The 24,839-nt window shown below is 44.6% G+C and overlaps 1 protein-coding gene across 1 annotated transcript; it reads left to right on the top strand.

Moving 5' to 3' along the window:
- The first annotated feature begins 28 nt into the window (after positions 1–28).
- Positions 29–18,283, top strand: AAGAB (alpha and gamma adaptin binding protein). The gene is made up of 10 exons (XM_088534063.1): positions 29–129; positions 6,391–6,581; positions 7,499–7,595; positions 8,315–8,404; positions 10,810–10,893; positions 15,415–15,497; positions 16,175–16,268; positions 17,033–17,137; positions 17,604–17,653; positions 18,183–18,283. The coding sequence occupies exons 1-10, from the start codon at positions 57–59 to the stop codon at positions 18,258–18,260; spliced, it is 945 nt and encodes a 314-aa protein (XP_088390189.1). The 5' UTR covers positions 29–56; the 3' UTR covers positions 18,261–18,283.
- The last annotated feature ends 6,556 nt before the right edge of the window (positions 18,284–24,839 follow it).

The raw sequence follows: 24,839 nt of genomic DNA on the forward strand, positions 1-24,839 counted from the left end.
CGCGGGCGGCGTGGAGCAGGCGGGCGGGCGGAAGGGGCGAGGCGGCGGCGGGCGCCATGGCGGCGGCGGGGCCCTACGCGCTCGTGACCAGCTGCGCCGCCGGCTTCGCGGCCGAGGAGCTCGTCAAACGTGAGTGTCCCCGGGGCCGGCACCGCCGGGGAGGACGGGGGAGGTTCTGCCACAGGCGCCGCGCTCCAGCGCCTCCTTCCCGGGAGGGAGCGTTGGCCTCTTTCTGTCAAAAAAAAAAGGGGGTAAAAACGGTTTAGATTTGGAGGATTTGCGTGCGCCGAGACTGAGGGAACAGGAGGGAAAAAAAAAATGCAAAACCAACGACTGGGAAAATAAAGCCAATGAAGACAAAGAGGACAGTCGGGTGGCCTGCAGGGTGGGTTTACCTGCTGGCCAGTCACCACATCCCACCTAGAATACACATGAGCAGCAGCTGAACAACGTTTGTGCTATAGGAATAAATCATAGAAACAGACTAAATATTGTCCCTGAGATTTCATTTTGCCTCCTGTATTTATGATGTGATCAAAGATTTGGACCCTTAGGCCTAAAACAGCAAATTGCTAAAAGGCCTTAAGCCAGAGCTCATGCTTTCCTATGACATCTTTTGATAAATTTGACCACACAGGAATGGGAAAGATTAAAAAACACTCTCCTGGAGTTATCAACAAAACTTTAGATTGCACTTACTTGCTTGGGCATCTCAATCTAATGATTTTGGTGCTGCTGCAAGTGGGATATCTGATCTCCTTCCCATCTGTCCAGTTCCAGATATTTCTGCCATCTCTAGGAACACGCTGGTTGTATGCATCTAGAAAAGGTGTTAATTCACTAATGCAGCAGATAAGCTGTAGATAGTTATCTACAGCTGTCGTTTTTCTTTCTGGATTTGTGTTTTGCTCTTTCAGTGAGTTAGTTCTTATGCAAGAGCCTGGTAAAGTATGGAACTGACCCAAGGGTTTGACTCAGTCCATGTTATAAAACCACATTTTGTAGCAAGAATGACAGTACCCATCTCTCAAAGGTGAGCCTGCCAAAAGAGGCTGACCCTGAAGTTGTTCAGTAGCAAAGAATAGCAAGCTGCTGTAAGGATTTATTCTCTGTTGTTGCTTGCTGTTAAGGGTAAAGGAAACTGGAAGGAATTGTACACATCTCCAATAGATTACTTTTCTCACAGAAAATAATTAAAAATAAAAGTAAGCAAAAAGCCCAATAGAAATGGCATTTAATCTCGGCTTAAGTAGTATTCACTTGCAAATGGCCAAATTTCTGCTTTCTCCTGGGTTCTTGCAGGTTATCTTTGCATCCTCATGTCAGATTGCATGTTGGGGTGGTGCTTTTCTAAAGAATTTAACATCACCTACTGGAAATAAAATTCCTGCTTTGTGTAGCAAATGAAGCTGCATCTGATCTAGGAGCAAAAGCAGAACACACAGCTGATAAACCAGTATAGAAGGACGAGGTGGTTGTGGCTGACTACGCTTGACCAGCCTGAAGGACATTAGTGGGTTGAGGCAAGACATTGGTGGGATGTTTGAAGCTTTAACAGCGTGCAAATGTTGCAGAAGTTTAAAAACACTAATATTTTTTAGCTAAATGCAGTTTTCTCCCAACAATACCCTTGTATGAGCACCTCTGAGGCAGTACAGCATTTTATATGCAACATTTATGGTTGAAATATGCTGTAAAATGCTGTATTGCTCTAGATCTATATAATGAACAGAGCTTTGAGTCTAGCAAGCACAAAAGACCTCATCTCTGCCACGACTGCTTTTGTCAGTGTGCTACTCACTTTTTCCACTGATATGTGCCTTTTTCCCCCAGAAAACCTGTTCTATATGAGTAGAAGGAAGCTGCCAAGAGAGTTTACTGTAGCACATGTATGAAAACTTCTCTTGTGACCTCCCAAAAATTCCAGGATCATTAGAAGGCTTTTTCCACAATGTTTTCATCCTGTAGTATAGAGGAGAAAATAGATTCAGGATGGGTAGAATATTACGGTGCATTTGCTAAATGTTTTTATTCTTTCAAGATGCTGTGGGCTGCCCTGTTTTAGTGTATTAGATCCTGTAGCAAAATGAATTTAGTATAAAATGCACAACACAGAGTTGACCCCTTTCTCAGATTTCTTTTACCACAAATCAAGATCCAATAAAATACTCAATTTAGTCTTTTTTATAAATGCTGGCTGATAAAGATCCCAGTTATGAATTTGTGTATGTTCGTGAGCATTTCTGCTCTCCTCCTTCCCAACAAAACATGCCAGTTGAACCTGTGTTTTGGAAACCTTTGCTCCTTGATAATTGCTGGAGGATTTCTTACCTCGTGTTCCACCAGGTGGCTCTCAAGGCACGGAATGCAAGAGCTGCTCCCTGCACCTACCAGCTCGGAGGACACGGGATCTTCCAGGGCACAGGGGAGAACTGCACAGTGCTCTGAGTATTAAATCAGAAAAACAATACAAAAGTGTTCGGTACTTTAATCTCATTGGAAAGAGTTATCTGCAAATAGGATTTTGAAAAACATCACTAGTCTGGTGGTAGTAAACAGAAGTAATTCAAATATCAATGGGGTGTTAGGGAAAAGGAAATACTGCAGCCAGAAGCGGTGAGCAATCTGCCTCTGGTTCTTTGATTCTTTTTCAGCTCTCCAATGAAAAATTACATTTTTGGCCTCTAGTCCTGCCTTTGAAAGAACATACATTGCCTTGCACTTACAAAATACTAAGCTTCTGTACTACAAAAAGTAAAAATCAGTAAAATTGAATAAGTATATTTATGTGAATAAACAGTAGCTGAAATTCACTTCCCAAAGTGTGGATTCATCAGAGTTGTACGTTTTATTAAAACAAGGTGCTTGTAAACAAAAAAAAATAAAAAAAACAGATGATTAATTAGCTTGCTGGAAAACAATGTTGTGAATGACTGCCTGGAATAAAGTTGGTTTTGGAGGTGACATAGATGAATAGCACTGACGTATGCAGGAAGTAGCCATGGTAGGATGGCACTGGTGCCAGCTTGGGCAGCAGGTTTGTTTTGGTCCCCAGACTACAATGAAAAGCTGGGGAAACTTCTATTTCTGTGCAAAAGAGCTTCCATGTACAATGCAGGACCCTGAAGTGTGCTTAATCCTGATTCAGACATTTTAAATAAGACTAAAAGTTCAAGAGAAGTCTGAGAGAGGATCTTATCAGCATATACAAATGTCTTAAGGGAGGGTGTCAAGAGATTGAGGCCAGACTCACTTCAGTGGTGCCAGCAACAGGTTGAGAGGCAGCGTCCACAAACTGAAACACAGGACTAGATCTCCAGGGGTCCCTTCCACCCTCAACCATTCTGTAAAATAAAGGCTATTTCAGCATAATAAAAGCACTGTATTAGTTGCAGTATTTCTTAGAGAATCATGAACTCTTAGGTCATTATGTTTTAATGACACTAAGCAGTACTCTATGGCATGATCTTTTCCATGCATGTTTTCAGTACTCTTTAATCCTGACGCTTTGGAGACTGCCCGATTCCTGTTGTCCAAACAAGCCACTTCTGCACCATGAAAAGGCAAGTTAATGAAGTCAGCCCAGCAGGCCTGCCTGCTGTTGCGGTCAAAGAATGACTCAGTTTTCCAAGCTCTTTGGATGGCAAACCACTGACACTTTCAATGGCTGGGATGCTTGATTTTTTTTTTTTTTTTTAATAAGAGTAACACAGTAGAGAATTTAACAGGCCACCTTTCTGCCACATCAGTTTTCTGGAAACTTATTCTGTATCCAACAGAAACTTATTTTGATGAGTAGTCTCTAAAATTATGGAAGAAGCTTTCTGGCTGAATTTTTATTGCATTAGCATATAAGCCCTCTTGAAAAGAAGCTCCTGCCAAGGTGGCATATCCTTAAAACTAACGCAGTCCACAGGCTTTAGTAGCCTTTCCTTGTTTACTAAAAGAGACCAAAAACTAAGCAGCCTAGTAAGCAAGTTTTGCAGAGGAGAAGCAAAGTATTCACAAGATAGACAAATTGCATTTAATTCTCCTGCCATGAGTAGTAAGGTTGCTTTGCAGTAGTTCATTGCCAACACATATGCAGTTTAAGGCATACTGTGTTTGGGTCCTTTCAAAGAATTCCTGCAGTCCCTTGCATGCAACAGCATTTTCCCCTGGAAGAGAAATTTCACATGGAATTGGCAAAAATCTCATTGAGTGAAGAGTGATCTGAAGCAGAGAAGGTGACAGAGTGCTTAGAGCAGCGGGACTGGAGCATTTCATCAGGAATGGAACATGCACTAGTGCTTCTAACAGTGCAGGGCTTGGAGGTCTAAGACTGTTCATGACCTCTTTCAAAGCAGACACTTAGGCAGATGTGGCCTCAGATCAGCTTTTGAAAACCTTTGGTAGTAGCTTTTTTATATTCTTGCTATAGTGGCTAGCTTTACTCATGTGAATTTTGCAGAGTTCCTTTCCTCCTCCTGCTTTCATCCCTTGGGTTTTCTTCCTACATCTTTTTGCTGATTTTGTGACTTCAGACAATTAAATACCCTGAAGCATCAAACAGAGGGCAAATATGACACAAGTGAGAAATAAGACATTATTTGCCATTTAAGTAGCAAAAATGGAAACAAAAATAAGTCACTTTTGCTAAGAAGTTACACTAAAGTTGACATAAATATGAAAGGGTGCCTCTAAAGTTACAGCTTCTTCATTAGCTTGCGATTCTGTAACACAGAACTGATTCTTGTTTAATTCACTTTTAACTGTCCCAGCACTTGCTAAGGGGAATTTTCAGCATATCCTATGTGGTATTTAAAACCTCCAAACAAAACATCTGCTTTCTAGGGCAGAAAGCAGACGCTGTGCCTACATCTGAAGCCCTGGGCTCCAGATCCTCCCCAGACTAGTTCACAGAAGAGCTGGGGCTGGAAGGGACCTGTGGAGGCCCCCAATTTAGGGGAAAAATGGTATTGTTATGTTTTAAACACACACAAAAAACCTGTCTGTTGGTCTAACCAGTTACCTCATTTGATGGAATTTTGTGAATTATATTGTTTTTAAGCATAATGAAAGCTACCTCCATTGGCCATACTTTTTTTTTTTGATTTCTAGTCTACTAGCAATTGGTGCCTATTAAAAGCATCCTAATTGTTTACCAAAGATATCAAACTAAATTAAAACAGTTAATTGCTATGCCTGGAAAAATCAATCATTTTAAACTCCTGTTTTGCAGCAGGAAAAACAAGTAATTTGTCATCTGCCAAAATGCCTTTGTTAGAATTCTAATAGAATATTCGCATTAAAGCTGTAGATGAAAGAAGACATGTTATCCTTTGAACTGTTTTATCAGCTGCTCATATTTACTTTGAAAATGAGATTTCTGATAGATCTGTGTGAGGCAGACTGCAAAGCTCAGGTTTAACACAGGCAGGAAAGCAGCCTGGGCGGATGGAGGCAGCAGTGGTGCTGCTGCCCTCCTTGACCAGTCACATCTCACAGGTTTGCAAGTAGTTGTGAAAGTTATTGAGCCTTTTTGTGGCAATCATGGCAAATAAACATTCCTGCTTTTTATTTATAAGTTACAGAACACTTCAAATTAAAGTTCAGGTTATCTGGGGAACTGCCTATTCTGATGTCTCCAGAGTTGTCCCCCAAACCTTTAAAATCTGATCCCTTAAATCTCTGACAAGCCACATGTTTTATGTCCTTTTCTTTTAAACTGCTCTGATGCCCAAGGAAATTCTAGGGGTCTCCATCAATTCGATATGAAATTTACCTACTCTGTTGAAAAACATCCCCGAGTTTGCCAGGTTGGAAGATGTTCTGCCTGTATCACTTCGGGATGTGCAGGATGCTTTGCCATTAACTATAATCCAACTGCAGCAGGTGGCTGTCACACTATGGGAGTCAGTTCTGCTAAGCTGCTTCCAGGCACAATTGTTAAACGCTACGTGGAATTTAATGAGAATTACACCTAAGTTTCAGCACTTGGTCTGTTTTCTCATTAGTTGTCTTACGGTATTTTGGTCACAGTTTTTTTTACATCTGAATAAACATGCAAGTTCTGCTTCTGCTGTAATGAAGTCTAGACATTCTGTCTGTACATCCTGCTTACAGGTACAGGGTTTAAAACTACCACTCTAAAGGCACTTCCAAGAACAGCCTTGCCTTTTGAAAAGCTTTTGGGAGGTGTTTTATTTTGAAATACAGAAATCATCTAAATTTTTAACTGATTTGCTAGAGTTTATTATACTAGGCTTAAGTAACAAATTGGCTTTGAGCTTTTAAAGATCTTAAATACTTTATTTTACTAAAAGATGGCTCTACACTGGCAATATACCACACTTAAAATGAGTTATTTTCTTGCTGCTGGTTTTATCATCTATCTTTTCTTTTATGTAGGTATCACTGGAAAAGATGACCTTGCTGTGGATGCATCTGCAAGTGGCAGAGTGAATTTCTACCCCTGGACAATAGATAATAAATATTATTCTGCAGATATTCATCTCTGTGTGGTACCAAGCACAATTCTTGTTACAGGAGAGATTGCTGAATCTGTACAAGCATTTGTGGTTTACTTTGACAGCACAATAGTAAGACTCTTCTGCTTCTTGTATTGCTTTATTTGTACTATATAGTTGTCTTATCACAGTGATAACCCCAACTTATATTCTCTGCCCTGTGGCCCTTGTTCCTTCTAGGCTGATCTATTAATGGGTGTTAGAGGAAAGTTAAGTTATGCCCCCTGGCAGTGATAGCAGAGAAGTTTTTTCCTTCTTGCTATCTTACTCCAGGTAAAAGAGAGGCTTTTCAGGAGGTACACATGCCATGAACTTGGGCAAATCCTTCTCCAGCATGACTTCTAGCTGGTCTAGAATAGCCAAGAGTCAGAGATAAATGCAAGATTCAGTGCTATATGCATTTACCTGAGATTCTTCTCACTGCTGCCAGCTTAGAATTATTAAATGCTTTAGCAAAAGCCAGAAAGACTTTGAAACAACAAATTAGAAGACTATTCTGAATGATAAGGAACTGTGTATACTGCATATTCTGCAATAGTTCCTTCAGTTCCACCTCAGGAGTATCTCAGAATAAACCAAAGCAACCATAGTGGTTCACCAACCCCCATAACATTCGCTTTAGGGCAGAAAATGAAATAGCTGAACACTAAACCCAAGATTGGCTTAGAATGAAATGCAAGTGCTTACTGCTATGTCTTTCCTAATCTAAATTAGGATTGCATAATTAATATCCAATATGAAGGGAAGGTCCAAGGGAGTAGAATTAACTCATCTGAAAGGCAAATAAGTTGTACACAAGTCAGCTTCTCTGGTTAGAACAGGCATCTTAAACATGCTTAATATGCAGCCTAGCCAACTTAAAGTAGCAACTAGATCTGTAACCTTTTCTTTTTACTTTCTTCATTGCTTTTATTTTAACACCATGAATGATTTTAAAGTTTGCGAAGTATTTGAGGATGTACTCAGAAAAACTTTTTTGCCTCCTTTAGAGATCTGGACTTGATAGTGTCTCTGAATGGCTTCCCCTAACAGAGGAGTGGTTACCTGAAGTCATGATCCTGGTCTGTGACAGAGTCTCTGAAAATGGTATGATACCCAAGGGAGTCCCAACCTGGCCTGAAGTTATTCACCTTTTATTTTTTTAGTTACGCTAGCACAACCATTTCTTAAATTATCCAAGTGAAAAGGAGCTCAGGATTTAATAGAGAAAAGCCAGGTTACTCAGATGACTGGGAACAGGAATCCTAAGCTAGTTGTGGTTAAAACTGAAGCAGGATTTTCCATGCTTGCTTAAAATGAGCTCTGTCCATCCTATTCCTGGCACAGGAACATGCACTGCAAGGTAACTGTCAATGTGATCATGTTACTGAATGTGCATGAACTTCTACAGCAAATAGAGAGGATGGCTATTGTTTGAATACAGTGGAAGGTAGGTGTCTTTTTTGATCATTTGGCATAAATCTGCCCACCTGCCTTGATGCTATATCAGCATTATACAATATTCTAGCATATTTCATGTTCAAGGCCAGAATGATAGAAAACTTCACTTATTTCCATCAGAGCTTTCACTGCAAAGTCAGTCTATTTAAAAACACTGGTGCAAAGGATGAGATTAATTCAGGGGCTTTCAGAATCAATTTCAAAGTGAATAGGGGACCCAAGACAACCAGTGTATGCTTTAAACCTGCTAAATTCCAGAAGAAACCTGCAACTTCAGGGGAATAAAACATAGCTAAAGATTTGGCTGCTGGTACTAGTTTCAAATGTGCATGGTTAGAAGGAATTTTTTTGTTTCTCAACTGTAGGTGTCAATAGGCAGCAAGCTCAAGAATGGTGCATCAAACATGGCTTTGAACTGGTAGAACTTAGCCCTGAGGAGCTGCCTGATGAAGATGGTAAGATCAGTGCTTCTGTTTTAATTTTTAGAATGAAAAAAACACCAAAATATCTTCAACAATTGCAAGGGGCATAACTTTATTTCTGGGCTGCATGACAGCTGCATGGAATGCTCCCAGTTGGTGAGGCTTAGTGTGAGCTGTAAAAGGTCGGAAGGAGGAGGTTATTTCCTCCAAGACATTCCATGTGTCTCCTCCCAAATACAGCTGCTATTTATGTAGTACCTACATAAAAATAATCTCTCTTCTGGCATTAATCCTAGAGCTGTATTGATGCATAAAAAGCATTTTTAGGTTGATTTCAAAATTGAATGTAAACAAGAACCAGATAAGCACACAAGGATGGGAAAAATTCTTCCTGGCTTTTTAAAATAGAGTTTTGAAGGCTGTTGCACATACCAAAAAAAAAAAAAAAAAGTAATGTTAACTCAAATAGTGCCTTGATAGGCAGAAAAGCAAAGTTAGTTAAAAACATTTTAGAAGAGCCTGCACTGTTCCACAGGAAATAAGCCAGTTTCAAAATCACTTGCCTGACCATATGTTTACAATTTGAAAAACCCATAAAGCAAAGTCAGTTGTATGCTGGGTGATGTTCCACTCTTAAAAAGTGACTATGCATTTCCTGAAAGCCTTATCAGCCTCAGTTTTATCTCCTTATTTCAAGTGATACAGACAAAGTCTTTATATCCTACCCCTACAGGACCAAAAGTAGATAAGCAGCTCCATGTCCAGGCTTGAGCAGAATTATTCACTAACATTTGAGTGGAATTATTCATTAGTATTTACCATATTATAAATTCACTACACAGCTGTCACTAAAAATAATTTAGTCTAAAGGACTTCTAAGCTGTGACTAAGCTTCTCCCCGCTCCATTAAAGAGCCTTGATTAAAATTGTGTCTTTAGGAGGTAGGTACCCTCTTCCATGTCTTTTGGATGCATTTCATTTTGGCACGTTGTTAGGTGCACAGGGAGCATTACATGCACTTACAGAAACTAGAGAAGTAGGAAATTAATACCACTTAGACTGAAGCTTTAATTTTGAAGCAGTTTTAAAGGAAACATAAGTAACATTAAAGTCAACTTATCTTTCTATTGAATAACTAAGAAGGAAAAGCTGTTTACCATGCAAATAATGTAAGCAGTGGGAATATTAATAATCACTCCGGATGTTGGTCTTTGGAGTAGTAATATATGTTTTCCTCTGCACTTTTAACATAATTGATTCGCTATGACTCACACAGAGGATACACATTTCAGTGAGTAACATGTTTACCCTGTAAATGTGTTCTGCAATTTGCTCACAAAAGCTGATGTAACAGATGCAGTAAATACATTGGACCAAAGTGTTTGAAAATGACACTGCTTCTGGCAGCTCATCACAAATGAGCTAGAGCTCTTCCTGTGACTACATTATTGGTCAGTTTTTTCATATGCTACAGATTGAGTTCTTAAGTGAACACTCCTCACAGTGACTCCGATGCTTCATCCTTCATGCTGCTACTGCTTGGTTTTGTATTTGATGTAAGGAGTCATAGGTAATTTTAAATTCATTTTTAAGGTCAGTTTCAAATATTACACCTGTCTGAGTCATCCTACAAGTGTGTGATTCTTTTAAGCAATCACATTTTCCTTTCCAAAGGGTTTTTCTTCCCTATTGCTTTGAGACCTGCACAAACATGGGAAGCTGACTAAGCTGAGGAAATGGGAAAACTGACTTTGTATCCACGAAGGGTTGTCAGATCTATTCAGTAAATAAGTTCAACTAGGAATAATGCTTCCTCTAGTCTTTCAAATTATTTTACTTTATAGGATTGCTGGAACAGCTGAAGTTAGATTTTGTGGAGATAGCTTTAGAGCGATCATTTTCAAGTATTATTCATTTTTAACACACCTGAGAGCTTCTAGTAGTGCAGCAGGAATAGGAAATGGTCAGTAGCCATACATCTATGCACTATCCTTTACTTGACCAAGTAAGGAAATATTACCATCTATTTGTATAATGTACAGAGTTCTGGAAGATTGAGAATGAAAGGTAGCTTGCTTTTAACAGTGACTTAACTTGTCTGTTACTCTGTAAATCACTTGCATGTTATTTACCAACATAGCAGTTCTGAACACTTTTAATGATAAATATTGAACAAAACCTTACTCAGAATTCAGATCTCTGTACAGTCAAAGCCAAGCACTTCCAGTTCATAATACCTGGAAGCCTATTCCTAAGTGATGTGCTGATATATATATTTGCTTAGCCCATTGTAAAAGAAAGGCAAGAATTAAGTCTTCCCTTGCAGGAAAAGCCTTTTAAAACCATTGCTATAAAATAGGACAGCCACATGCCTTGCTTTCAAAATGCATTATGGTTTTGTTTCTTAGGAGTGAAATGGTTTTCATCTTTTTGTTCAGATGATTTTCCAGAATCCACAGGAGTGAAACGAATTGTACAAGCCTTGAATGCCAACGTGTGGTCCAATGTAGTCATGAAGAGCGGTACGTAATGCAGGTTTCTTGTGTAAGAAACAGGAATTCTGGAGAACGCTTACAGGGCTTAATAGTTTTAGCAAAAGTTTAAATTGAGCAAGCACAACGCTACTGCCAGTTCAGTAACAGACAGAATTAGAGCACCCTTCACTTGGGAGCATCCTTTTACATGGGCTGGGAGGCTTTCCAGGCACTACTTTTATTATCCCTTGATACAGAGAAACTTAGAGGTAATGTGTGAAGTTTAATCCCATTTCAGTGTCTGTTCATGTACTTTGACTTGCTTTCTACAAGTAACCTCAATTAAGTATTCCTCTATCTCTCTTCAGATTTCACTGAGAAACAAAAGCTCATTCATCAAAGACTCAAACAGCAAATAGTGTGTCATTATCAGCCTGATCTAAAAGCTGTAACAATCCTCTTTTTACAATGTACTTTAAATTGTGCATATTTTAAAGTTTGTTAAGGATTTTTGAAAGTCTTAATACAGAAATGAGAATTGCAAATGCAAGGACAAAACTCAGATAATATTAAACTCTTCAAGAGAAATTTGGCTGCATTGCAAGGACTGTCTTCTCTACAGAAAGTCTCACTTGAATAAACAGAAACCATTCTTTTTGTTGCTTTTTAATAGTAAAGAATTAAGAAGCCCAGTTTCCTGCAGGTACATTATTATCAGGTAGACTTAAGAGTTTTTCGGGGAAAAAAATAAATTGTTTTAAGATTCAACTCTCTAGAAAAGGAAGTGCTATGGCTAGCCCAGAATTCTGCTAAGTGTAGGTTGCTTATTTGCTTTCAGACCTTTAATTGCTTTTCTAATTAGACAAGCTTTTGCAGGAAATGTAGGAAAACAAAGCTCTTGTGGAAATTTTGGTCTCCCATTCCTTATTGGGAAGTCTTATCCCACTAGCAACCTGCTAATGCCCATCTGCTCCCTGATGCACTTCTTTAATGTGGTGACTTCTCCTTTGGGAATCCTTTAACTGTGCAGTGTTCTCAGGTGCTGCAAGGTTTTGCTAGTTCCTGCCAGATGGTTCTTGGGATCCAGCAGAACTAAGATGGGGACTACTAAACTGATAGTCTATTTTTTAAATCAGCCTTTTGAGTATTTCTCCTATTGCATCAGAGTGAGATTAAGGAAGGTTCCAATTTCGTGCAACCATGTAGGGAAATAGGTGACCATTTGAGCTGGTGTGAAGTTATCTCACCAGTGCAAGAGCAGTTTTCTTGACAGCCCATTTCCTGCGTTTGACAGATGCCACATTACAGAAGAGCAGAAGTTAGTCACATGTTCAGTTCTTCACAGGGGGAAATTCCTGTGCATCATTAGTGTGTTCTGTAAAGGTCAGACTCCTTGAGAATCCAGATTTCACATCTCTGCAGTGCAGAAACCACATAGCATTGGTCTGGGTTGCTACAGCCCCTCCGGATGTGAGCTATATTTGGATGTCATTGCAACTTGACTCTGCTTTCAAAGGGAAATAGCTGAGCTCATTTTAACTAGAGTAAAACCTACTACAACCTGGAACACATCTTTTGTGTTTAACTCCCTCTTGATCCTGAAAATTGGCTGCCATATCAGTAAAATTGTAGCTTTTTCACCGAGTTACCCATAACAACTGTCAATTTAGAGACCCTGCAGTCCTGCTTTATGTGAAGCTCTTCAATACAAAGTACAAGATATTTGCCTAACACTAGAGGCTTGCAGCACTCAGGGGCAGCCATGCAGAAAGCCAGTCCTACAGCATTGCCTTAGTTCAGCTCTCCATGTCGAGGGCTTAAGTTAATGAACAGAGTAGGAATGGTTTTTAAATATGAACATTAAATCCATATCATGTTACACTAGGTCATCTTAAAGTCAGAAGTTGTGAAACAGGTTTTCCATACACCCACCAAGAAAATTCCCAGCCTTTTAGTTCTTTTAACAGATACATTTATTCTTATGCTGAGGCATGGAAAATAAAGATTAAGCAGCTGATTGTAACCATTTTTACATCATCTAATACCACATGATTTGTGAATGGGTAAATATAGCAGTTTTATCTGCATGAATACAGGAAAAAGCCTGTAACAAAATAAAACAAACCGTCTTACCTGAGAGTCTCCAAAGAGCAATTCCTTTTAGTAGCTGGGATAAATCTGGTGGTTGTCCAGGTCTCAGAGCTCTCTGCACGCTGAGAATTAGGTGCTTTTTGAGCTTTCCTTGAGCACAGGAGCATAAGTAGTTGTTCTGTTAACCACCCTGCCATGCACACATGCATAAAGCCAGTGCAATGCTGTTATCCCCAGCCATCCTGCTGAGAGCAGAGCTAGGTGGCAAGAGCAGAACCAAGTTGTTGTTCTCTGGAAGAGGCTTCTTGGCCCCTTTCCTGCTTAAATACCTGCTCCAGGGCCCGCAGCTGAGGCTGGTTGTGGCGGGTGGGGGCAGCCACTAACGCAACTCCCTTCCCAAAGAATTAGCCTGGTTTGGAGACACTTTAAACCTCAATGTTTAAACAAACTGGGAGTTTCAAACCTCTTAATCCCCACTTCATTTAAAAGTTGGGATCAGCACATGTCAGCTGCAGATGGAATAGTGAAGAATAATACGTAAAGACAATTTAAAACATTTTGCTCTGAAATAAACATATATAAAAATATATCTCCAAGCCGTGAGCTGAGCCCAGTTTAGTAAAACTGCTGTTGTTAAGAGGCACTTGTGAAAACACATTGGCTCCATCATAATGGAGCCGTCAACTCTTACAGTCATTGGAGTGAGCTAATTTTTGGCTTTGCTTCCACAGGAACACTGTGTAAGGCATCACCCACTTCCTGAATTGCACCCAGAAGTTGAAATATTTTTTACATCTAATAAAACGAGTTTATAGGAAGGCTTTTTCAAGGGTGTGACTGCAAGCAAGCGCCGTGCCTGCCACCTCCGTAAACACATCCCGAAGCAAAACGCTGCTTTGCAGCGATTCCAGCCCTTCCAAACCAGGACGTGGTTTTCCAGTGGCCCTGGGGTGGGAGGCAGGGAGCCCCCGGGATGTTGCTGTACAGCCCCAGCTCGAAGGAAAAGCAATAGGAAAGTGGTGCAATGAGGTCACTTCATCCCTCTGCCATGTAGCAATGTTCTCTCTCAAGCACGTCCTGCACCGCAGTGTCCAGCTGAACTTCAGATGACTCCGAAATTGGCTAAATGTTGGTCTTTACTGTGGTCCTAAAGAGAGCCCTTTGCTCAGGCAGCCGCCAGGGCTGCGGGTCCCGGCACTTTGTCCCTAAATTCCCTGGTAATTCAGGTAGCTTCGCGTTTTTGGCCACCAAATGTTTTCAAGGAGCTTCAGTTGACTGGTCTGATTCCCTCCCTCTCAAGCCTTTGGCTTGTGAGCTGTTAAAGGAGCAAAATTCTGCAGAAAAGAGCTAATTGCAGCAAATTTAAGAGATGGAGGTCACTGGAGTGGGGGCACAAGGAGTGGGTAGAGGCCTGGGCAGGACACGCACGGAAAGGGAGGATGAGGAGGGTGAGGACGAACCCAGGGAAGATTCTGGTGCAGGAAATGAGCTCTTTGCAATTCTCTAACTGGGCTGTGTTTACATATGTTCGAGTCCCTGATGGTTTTAGTTACACATTCGACTCTCCAAAATGCAGTTTTGTATAAACTGCAAGTAGATTTGGACAGTGTATTAAAATTACATCATCTCTGTGCTTAAGTCTAGAGCTTAGTCATTATTGTAATATTAATTTAGAACAGATTAAAAAAAAAAAAAAGAAAAAAAGTAAAATTAATCTTCCCTCTGGCTCAAGTCATTGTTCCTTGGCTATTTGTAATTTAGCAACATTGCTTCTTTCTAGAATAGTAGTATTTTGGGAAAAATATCCTGAGTCCCTTGTGTAACTGTGAGACCAGCAGAAAATACAGCTTAGCAGAAAAGCCCGTAATACAGCTTGTTCGTAATACAGCTTGTTACACATATTTTTAGTTTAACGTTTTAAAAATGTAGTTAAGAATTTTAAAATACTGTGCTACATCTGTCATCATAAAGGAAATTTTTAGTCCTGTATTCAATTTGTTTAGGTTGGATTTTGAAATACTGTTAAAATGCACAGTAGCTTAAGGAGTGTGGAAAGCCCAAAGAACCTTGTAGTTTGAAGAAACTTTGAATTTGATGGCTGGCTACTGTATTAGACAATTAAATTTCGCTTTTGGCTTTAATATATTGCTAACCTGTTTAGAAGATACGGGTACAGCAAAGGCACTTGTTGCATTTCCTGTGTTTAACCACAGGCAAATACCCAGATCTCTTGTGACTCACATGTCTACTCCCTGTTGGTTGAGGAATTTAGCAGTAAATATTGTTAATATACCTTTAAAAACAGGGAATATGAAAAGTTTCTGCTGACAATGTGTTTTCAAGGGCACGGATAGGGTTTTATAGGGTGGTATTTGTATTTATCATCCCTAAAATCCTCTCTGTCCCATGCAGTCCGTTGTAACCGTGTCCAACAATACGTTGCATCGTCCGTGGCGCTAACGGCTGCTTTGTCTCCAGACAGGACCCAGGGCTTCGGCCTCCTCAGCACGTTGGCAGGTGCAAACTGCGGCGTCGCCTCGGAAGAGAGCCAGAAGAGAGAAGTGAGCAGTAATTCCTACTCCTTGTTCCCTGTCGTCGCGCTGCTTCCCTCCTGTCACACCTGGCAGGTGGCTGCGGTGTCCAAGGGCCCTGCGGCTTTTGCTTCTTCCTCAGGGGACTCTTCACAGCCTGGCAGAGTGTTTGGGGAAGGAAATGGGAAAACTTTTCCCTGCGTTTTCTTTGAAAACCCTCCTGAGGCTGTTGGTCCCAGGGCTGTCGTGTCATGCCTGGGAGCTCTCTCCTGCTCTCTCCTTGCCTCATTGCTCCATCATTTCCATCCCGCTCCATCGTTTCACCTGCTGGCACTGGGTTGTGTCCTCAGTGGGGAAAACTCTTGGCCGTTGGTTGCACACACCCCAGCAGTGTGAAAACCCACTGGAGTCTAAGGTACCCCGTTAAGATACTGTTTTCCAGCACTGTCCAACAGCTAAAGAGAAACTTATCCTGTCTGTGCAAAAGAGAAACTGGCATTTTAAAAGTTTGTTTAAAAATAACTACAAACCCCCTCCCAGAGAAAACCCCTTCCCACAGTGGCTATGCAGTGGGTTCTCAATGATGCCTTTGGCAGAGGTTTTGCAGTAAGAAACTTTCAATTTAAGCTAAAGAATAGGGCTTTAATGTTAAAACATTTGCTGATAAAGCCTTCTTGATACAGTAATATCTGTTTGCTTCTTGGCAGTCCAATCCGCCGTCAGCAGACAGAGAAGAATCCCCCTTGGACAGCAGGGAAGATGCAGCCAGCACAAACGACCTGCAGATTGACAGCCTTGTAGGTAAGCTCGGTCCCTGCACGGTGGGAGCATCTGCAGGAGGTAACAATTCCCAGGATGGGGCTTAGGGAAAGGAGCCTTAGGACTCTTCATACCTTTCGGTCCTTGGGCCACAAAGTAAAAAATACCAGGCAGCCTCTAGAGCAGCACTTCTCCCTGGAGTCAGGGTAGTTTTGGTCTTGCAGAACTGCCAGTGAGGAGCATCCGATTTGATTTTGTGGAATCTGATCCATGGGTTGTTTATACCGAGAAACATCAGGATAAGAGTAAAACTCTCCTGGTTGCAGATACAAATCATTACAATGTGCTGCCTACGAGCTATTCAGCAGGAGGCAAATGGACATTCTGCATGGGTCACTCCAAAGAGACCCAGGGCTTTTAACCTAGTAGAGATCCTTAAGTAACTGTACAGTTCCAGGAGATACAATTTGTATGTGGAAATCTTAAAGGTTAGGGGCTGGCAGAGTCTCGTCACTCTTCAATTTTTATAGTCTGTGGCTGTTCCTAGACAGATCATTTGATGATGGACAAGAAACCTTTTAAATATTGGATGAATCCAAAACCAGTCTGGCAATGTAACCTGTCAAAATTAGGTAACACTACACTGCTGCACTGAGTTGTCTCTCTGAACAAGTGGTAAATTTTCTTTCCCTCATATTATGTGTGGGATCTTATTAAAGTCCTGGCTGTTTTTACCAGGACCTGTTTTCAAACCTGCTGGCAAACCAGAACAGTGCCTCAAATCAGTCTAACCACCTTCATTTCAGATCCCATGTTAGATATGGATATTCAAGAACTAGCCAGCCTGACCACAGGAGAAGGCGACCTGGAGAACTTTGAGAGGCTGTTCTCAAAGCTGAAAGAAATGAAAGGTACTGTACCTGGGAGTGTATCCCCCATTTTAATCATTTTAATCAGCATGAAAGCAAGTGTGTCAGCTGGGGGGCTGTACAAACTCCTATTGTGCTGCCTGAGCTTTTGCAGAATAGCTGATCTTTTCATTAACTTCTTCTTTATCTAGAAGAAGCTCTTGGGAGGAATAGGTATTGCTCTGCTGACTGCTGTCCCACTGAGTTAGTCTGTTCTATAAACAACCTGTAACAGGGCTTGTTTTAGCTCTGCTCGCCAGTCTTGCAGTTCAGGGGGCAGTTACAGATGTGTGAGATGGAATCCAGAGTGCTCAGAAGCATTCACTCCTTTTTTCTGGGAATTGCCCCAGGCCTCACTAAATAACTTTCCTTTTTTACAATCTTACACCAGTGCCTTGGTGGTCCCCAGAACCCAACATTTCTCTCTCCGCTCACTCTTGAGAGCCTAAAGCCATGTTCTCTTCCACAGATAAAGCAGCAACGTTGCCTCATGAGCAGAGGAAACTACATGCAGAAAAGGTGAGCTCGGAAACTGGCATTGAAATTATTAAAACGGACACCAGTTTTATGGGGTTTTCCTCTGAGTAGCAGTTACCTCTCTCTGTAGTGGAGCTCATATACTGAGTAGTAAGAACAACTCCCACAGTCCAGGAAGGCTGCACGGTGTCTCCCGAGAACTGAATAGCCAAGCTGGAATTCTGAAGGCCGGATGAGCTTTCCCTGTTCAGTGTTTCGGAGATGAAGGCTCTGTGATCCCTGAGGGGGTAACCCAGCTCCCACTTAAAGCAATGGAAAACCTTAATTTGGGGTAAAATTCAGGCAGGCCTTAGATAGCACAAAATTTCTATCACATATCCACCCCACATATTGATGATTTATGAAGCCTTCTGAATGATTGCCTCTGTTGTTTAAATTTCTTAGCTTGGAGGGAGCACTTCAGCTAGAGACGTGGTTGCTAGAAACTGCTGCTCAACTTCTGTTTTTCAGGTGGTAAATGCAAAATCTTCTGCCATTTGAGAGGATGTTTTTTTCTTTCACTGGTTCTTAGGTGGCCAAAGCCTTCTGGATGGCCATCGGAGGAGACAGAGATGAGATCGAGGGCCTCTCTTCCGATGAGGAAAACTGAGTTGTTCCGTAAGCAGCAGCGCATCCTGCTCTCTTCCCGCAGCGAGCGCCTATTGCTCAAAGCCCCATTTAGCTTTAGTTGCTTCTTTGGTTGAAGGATTCTCTACGTTATTGCAGTAAGTAGCACATTCCACAACACCTCCTGGTTAGCGAGGTTTTGTTGCCCGTTCACTCCTTCAGTCCCGGAGGATTTGGAGGGCCGTGCATGCCCTCCAAGTGTGTGTGGTTAGAGGAAACAAGAGGTTAGTTTACATTTTTCAAATTATCGCTTTTATCGTTTCCTGATTTCAGTTAAAAAAATCAAAACCCACCAGTTATCTTTCTACAAATGGCCAGCGGTTGTTAAATGACTACTTAATTCTGAGCTCCAGATCTTAGATGTAGGCCTGTTTGATGTTTTTATGTAGCTTTATATCTGGCCCACTAGTTAAAACACAAACCAGATTTACACAAGCCGTGAAGAGAAGGCTGCTGGACTGTCCTGTGTTATGGACTGTGCAGTTCCGTACTGCAAGGTTCATCCTGCCGAGTGCCAAAGCCATTAAAATGTCCCCCGGGCTTTGAATTCTCTGCCTGTGCGGATGTGGCCTTCCCTGGGGGGACAGGAGTTGTGCCACACGCACTGGGTTTCCACGGGGGGTTAAACAAGGGAGATTTTTGCTGCTTTTTGAGGGGTGACGGTCCTTGCACAAACCCTCTGCAGTACTTGGCCTTCGGGGAGACCCCGCAGAGCTCCGGCTGGAGAACTAAACCCCGCAATACCCGCACAGCCGGGGTTCCGCACGCCCCGCGCTGTCACTGCTGCACGGCACACGGTCATGTCCCCGTTTCCTAATGAGGAGGTACCAGTTTGAGCCTCAGGTGCTGCTTCCTGGCACCCAGGGCCAGAAAAAGAGCCCTTCATCCCCAGAGTGAGGCGGGAGCCGCCCCAAATGGACCTGCTCCCCGACACCCTCAGCAGAAGCTGCTGCCGGGGCAGCGCCCGGCTCCTTCTCCAGTGCTGCCGCATGAAACCCCATGGGCTTTTTCCCAAGGACATTTCCCTGTTCATCAGAAAATAGCCAGGGTTAAGCGAGCTCATTGTGGAATTAACTTTTCCAGGATCTGTTTTCTCATGTTAATAAATACAGCGGATCCTGAAGCGGTGAGTTCCCATAAACGAATTATCAGCTTTGAATTTTAAGGCACTTTTCACAGTGGTTTTCACGCACATTCAAGCAGCCACCTAGCAAGGCCACCCCTTCAAACTGAGCGATGTAAAACAACTTGCCAAGCTCTTTCCTTCTCTTCTTCCCTTTCTCTTCTCACTGCCTACCTGTTTTTCCCCTAGCAAAGGATTGAAGGGGATTTCTTCAAGTAGGGAACAGTTTTCCATGGTTGCTTCTTTCTTCCTCTCTAAATATTATTTGCTGTGCAATAGAGACAGATGGCAAAAGTGCAGAGTAAATTAACTGAACACAGTGAAAAACATAATGCATTTGAATACTTTATAAAACCGATTCTTTGTACATGTGGTTTCTTTACATATGTGATATTTTATTTAAATTTAATAAAATTGTACAAATTCAATTTAAGCTCTTTGCTGCCCTTTTCTAAGATACCAGCAGGTGAAGGCACCCGAACGGCCTCCACCTCTCACTGGCCAAACATCTGTGCGAATATTTTGGTGCAGATCTCTCTTAGGTACCAAGAACTCCTGGAAACCTGTTGTTTTAAGTTTGTATCTTGCTAGTCGACGCATTTTAGGCTTCAGAAAAGTGTTATTCATCAAAAGGGGAACGGTGGCTAGAATCCGGTGGGAGGTGGTTTCAGCGTTCCTAAATCCAGCAGTTTGCTCTGCTGGTGGCTTGCCGTTTTCGGAGGAGAGGCTTTGTTTTGTCTATAGAATTTCTTAGCAAAAACGGCTGTTACAGAAATGATTGAAGGGGCCTGGAATCGCGTGGGTCTGCCCATTAGCAGCCCCGTCCCGGCTTGGCGCCTCCAGGGGCCGCGGAGCCGTCGCTCTGCCCTGTCCGCGCTGCCGAGCCCGGCCCCAGGGCTGCTCTGCGGGCAGAGCTGGGCACCACGGCTCCCTGTGGCAGCTTTTCCAAAGCAAAGAGGGCAACCAGAAAGCCCGTACGGAAAAATCACTGTCAGACTTGATTCTGAAGGAAAGCAACCAGGGCTTCAGTGCGAACAGGAGGCGTTTGCTTCTGGCTCCTGCTTTTGCAAGAATGTGGAGAGGTGACTGCGTTGGTGAAGAGCCTCCGAGAAGGGCTGCAGCGGCGCCTGCAAGGAGGGTGCTGAAGGCAACGCGACCGTCCGCGGAGCAGCGGGTGCCGCAGCGGAGCCCAAGGGCTCATCCGGAGCCCGGAGCAGCGCGGGGAGCAGCATCAACCTCCCGGCAGAGACTCCCGCCCCAGGCCCTCATTTCGGGATAACTGATCTGTGAGCGGCTCCTTCCCAGGTACAGCCTGTTGTTAGGTGTCACCAGGACGTTCCTGCCGGGACAGAGCCACCTTCCTGACCCGGCCTTTGCCCCAGCTGAATCCCCCGAGGAAGGTTGATTCATGGTTCCTTGGACGGGGCTTCTACTTTTTTCATTTATTATCAAACTTGTCTTTTGCTTCAGCTTCTCATTTCCACAGAGAAGCCGTGACCCCAGAATCCACGAAACGGCAGTGACGGATCCAGGTGACAGGAGGCAGCACTCGCAGCGCCGCCCTCGACGGCTCCGCGCTCATTCCCTGCCTCGCGCTCTGGCAGCCTCACGGAAACCCTGGACGAAGCCCTTTCATGACCGCATTGTTGGAAAACAAAGTGGAAAAAGTTCTCTCGTAAATCCTCCGGCAGGAAAAACACCGCCAAGAAATCATTTTCCCTCCGAGTCCCAGAGAAAGCTGAGGAGGGACAGGGGGAGTTCATGGAATCGGCGGCCTTGGCTCCCCCGGCCCAGCCCTCCGGAGCCTCCTCCTATGGCCGGGCGGGAGCAAAGGGGGCCCCTGCCCTGGAGGCGCCGCCGATCCCGCTTGGCTGGCGTTAGATCCTGGGGATCCTTCCCCACGGAGCCCTGGGTCAGGTTCTCTGGGGAGGAAAGGGGGGGAATCGCTCTCGTTTTGCAAGATTTGGCTGGACAAAAGTCACAGGGACCTGTCCCTGTATCAAGCAAGAGGCTGGACTGAGAGCAGCCTCTTCCAGGTGCCTCGTTCTTCCATCATTTCTCCAATTCCATGGAAGAACGAGGCACCTGCAGCTATAAATCGTGAGGTCCCGCTGGATTAGCTGGATGCCACCGAGCTGGAGCAAAACGTCCCCTCCCGCAGGAGCTTCCGCAAAACCCAGCGAACTCGGGAGCCTTTGGAGCTGCAACGGGCACCGCTGGCACCGTCCGGCTGGGGAAAATCCTGCAAATCCTTCAAGCCACGGGGCTCCTCTTGTACTCACCTCTGAATCCCTGTAGTTAAAAGAACCTGTTCAAGTTTTGTTTCGTTTTTGATCTTTTTTCTTTAAATTCGAACTACAAGAACAATGATCTTACCTGGAACCGAGCACAGCATCTTCAGTTACCTAAGGACACAGCTGGCGCCGCGTTATCCCTGCTTTCCAAAGCTCCAACCGCTCTGCATTTGCATCCTCGGGTCTATTTTTACAATATCCTAATTTGCTCACGAGCCTCAGTTTTCCAATCAAAGTTTATTAAAATGTCAAAAATAGAACTTACAGTTTCACAAGGATAAGAGGGCATACATCGTACAGGCCTTTATAACAAAATAGGTGGCTAATGCGTAACAAGCAAGCTAAAGCCGGCGGGCGGCCGTCCCGGCGTTGGGATACAGGCTGGGAGGCTCCGAGCGCTACGCGGACACGCTCGGACGTGGAGCAGTTCGACGGAGCCGAGGGGACGGCGCTGCCTCCTCGGGACGGGCACAGGCTCCTCCGGCACCCGCAGGACACAGAACATCCACCTCCATGGCGCAGGGATCCTCTCCTCTTCTTCTTGGCTGTGGAGGAATCCGAACGGGGACTCGGGAGCCATCCGGGAAGCCGGCTGCTCGCCGGGACACAGGGCAGCGGCTCCGGCAGAGGCTGCCCCAATGTCCCAGTTCTGCTCCATGGGCCGAGGCTCTCACACCGGCACCTTCCTGGTTTCCAGCAGTCACCAGGAAGGGACATAGGAAAGATTTAAGACTCTGAATCCTTTCCCGTGAAAAATTAAATATTTGATTCATCTGAGCATTCAGAAAGACAACATAAATATAAAAGCATGTACATAATAATAAAAAAAAAGTATATGGAATTTCTTAACCATACCGCTCAATCGACTACTATATAGAGCCTAATTATTTCTCCTTCTAGCTTGACCAGCTCATTAGCGATCCTCCGTTCTCCTACCCATCCAGTACCTTGGGGAGCCCCGGGGCCAAGTCCGTCACCGAGCGGCTCCTGCTCCCGGCCTCTTCCCATTCCGCAGGGAGCAGCAGGCGCCGCTGCTGGGATGGGGCTGCGGATGCTGCTCGTGCTCCGGCCATCCCTGCCCATCCCACGAGGGATTGGGCAGCGCTCCGCTCCGCTCTCCGTCGAGGCGCGGGCTGGGCAGCCGGAGCGCTGCGCACGGCGGACGCGATCCCGTTTCTCCGCCTCGGGACACCGGCGTGCGGAGTGCCGGCATCGCCCCCGGGACAGCACTGGATTACTGCTAAGACTTAACACAAAATACACGCTGCAATTCAGTTCAATACATTAATAATAAAACTTAAAAAAATCACCACAGTCATTAAAAACCACGAGGCCGTCAGTGTCCTCTGCCAGCAGCCAGGCCCTTGCGAGTGGCTACAGCGGGTGCAAAGAGTCCAAGTTCCTGCTGGTGACTCTGCGTGTAACAAAAATGTGTGGAATCCCGCTGGAACCAGCCCAGGCTCCTGAAGGGGCAGATATTCCAGCCTGGAAACGCGATCGGAGCCGGGGGAGGCGATCCCATTTCAGAGCTACCTGGATAAGGGTTTAGCAAAGGAAGCAGCAGCCGCCGGCAACGGGCGAAGGGGAGGAGAGGAAATGGGCACTGCGGAGGGGACGACCTCCTCTCCGGCTTATCCAACTGCTGGACGGGCTCCGTGTTCCATGGGAGCCCTTTTCCTTAGGGATGGCGAGGGGAGGTTTGCCCCAGCCTGCAGGGAGCAGCGCGGGCTGGAAAAGGGGGCTCAAAAAGCCCAGATCCGCCCTGGGCCGAGGTGGCAGCTCCAGGTTCCAACTCCGGGTTAGAGCGGGGCCCATTCCAGCTCCGGGAACTCGGGTACCGAACGCTCGCACGCGGGATTGAGGATGTCACCGGGCACCGCAGAGTCCGACTTCTTCCCAGATTATGGAGATAACGAAAAGAGCCCAGTGAAATAAGCAAATACCGTCGGGGGGCCACAAAGGGCTGCTGCTTTACGCTTGTCCTGGCCGAGCCGGTGCCATCGGAGATGCACTTGAAACCAGATGCTTTGCCAAACCGAAGCCAATCCCAGGAAACCTCCCGTGCTGCGATACCAGCCTCGCTGCCCCGCGGAGCTCCAAGGACGATCCCGCGGGAAGGATCCGGAAGCGCCGGCCGCCCGGGAGCGCGATGGCCAGAGTCCTCCTGGGCACGGGGGTTCCTCGGACAAAGCGTCATCCACAAAACATTCCGGCGTCTCCGTGTGCGCCGGGCTCCTGCCGCAGGGAGCGGAGCGCCGGGAAGGCCTCGCCGGGCCCCGCTCGGGTGCCTGTCCTTTGCGTTAAAAACAAGGCAGATTTCCATAGGAAATTCTGATCAGCATTTTCTCCCCTTCCCCTTCTCCTGTTTTGGCACAAACGCACACGACGTTTAACACATATAAAGAAGCAGATAATCGGATAGCACTGACAAAGCTAGGAGACTTATTTGGCAAATTTGAACCATAAAAACAAGTGCTCGGGTGTTTTCTTTTCTTTTTTTCTTTTTTTTTCCAGTTGTGGAGGTTGTTTGTCATGACAGTTGCTGCAGGGAAAAAAAATTAACAGTCTGGAGCATGTATATTTAAAATGAACATTTTATAATACATGTAAATACACTCTCCCAATTTCTCCAGGCAAAAACACATCTCGGAGTATTTTAATCAGCTCAGATAAGTTTTCCAAGAGGTTTCGTCTCCGAGATGTCCTGGTTCATGACAGTCGTGTGTGACCGCGTGGGACCATCTGCCCGGCGGCGCTTCCCGGGACGCCGCGCGGGCCGGGTCAGCGGAGCAGACGCTGCATCCACGGAGCCCCCGGGATGTAGAAATGGGAAAAACCGTTCGGCACATTGAGAAAACCAGGCTGCAAAACGCTGTGGTTACAGCAGCGGGCTGCAAGGAACGGAGGGTCGATGCTGCAGCTCGAGCTCCCCGCGGCACCGCGTCCAAGACCAGGAGCAGCCTCCGCTGTGGCCGTGCTCCGATGGGAGCCCGGCTGCATCCCGGATCTCTGCCACCTCCCTGCTGTCCGGCCTGGGAGGCCGGTTCCTCCTGGGAACGTCGCTGGTGGGAAGGGGGTTTTGTGGGTGCTTTAAACGCTTCCTTTCTCCCCCGAAGCTGCTGCAGTCCCGGGGAGGATGGAGGCT

The sequence above is a fragment of the Tinamus guttatus genome, unplaced genomic scaffold (assembly GCF_059628265.1).
Source record: "Tinamus guttatus ecotype Peru unplaced genomic scaffold, ASM5962826v1 Tinamus_guttatus_pri_ptg000004l, whole genome shotgun sequence".
NCBI lineage: Eukaryota > Metazoa > Chordata > Aves > Tinamiformes > Tinamidae > Tinamus > Tinamus guttatus.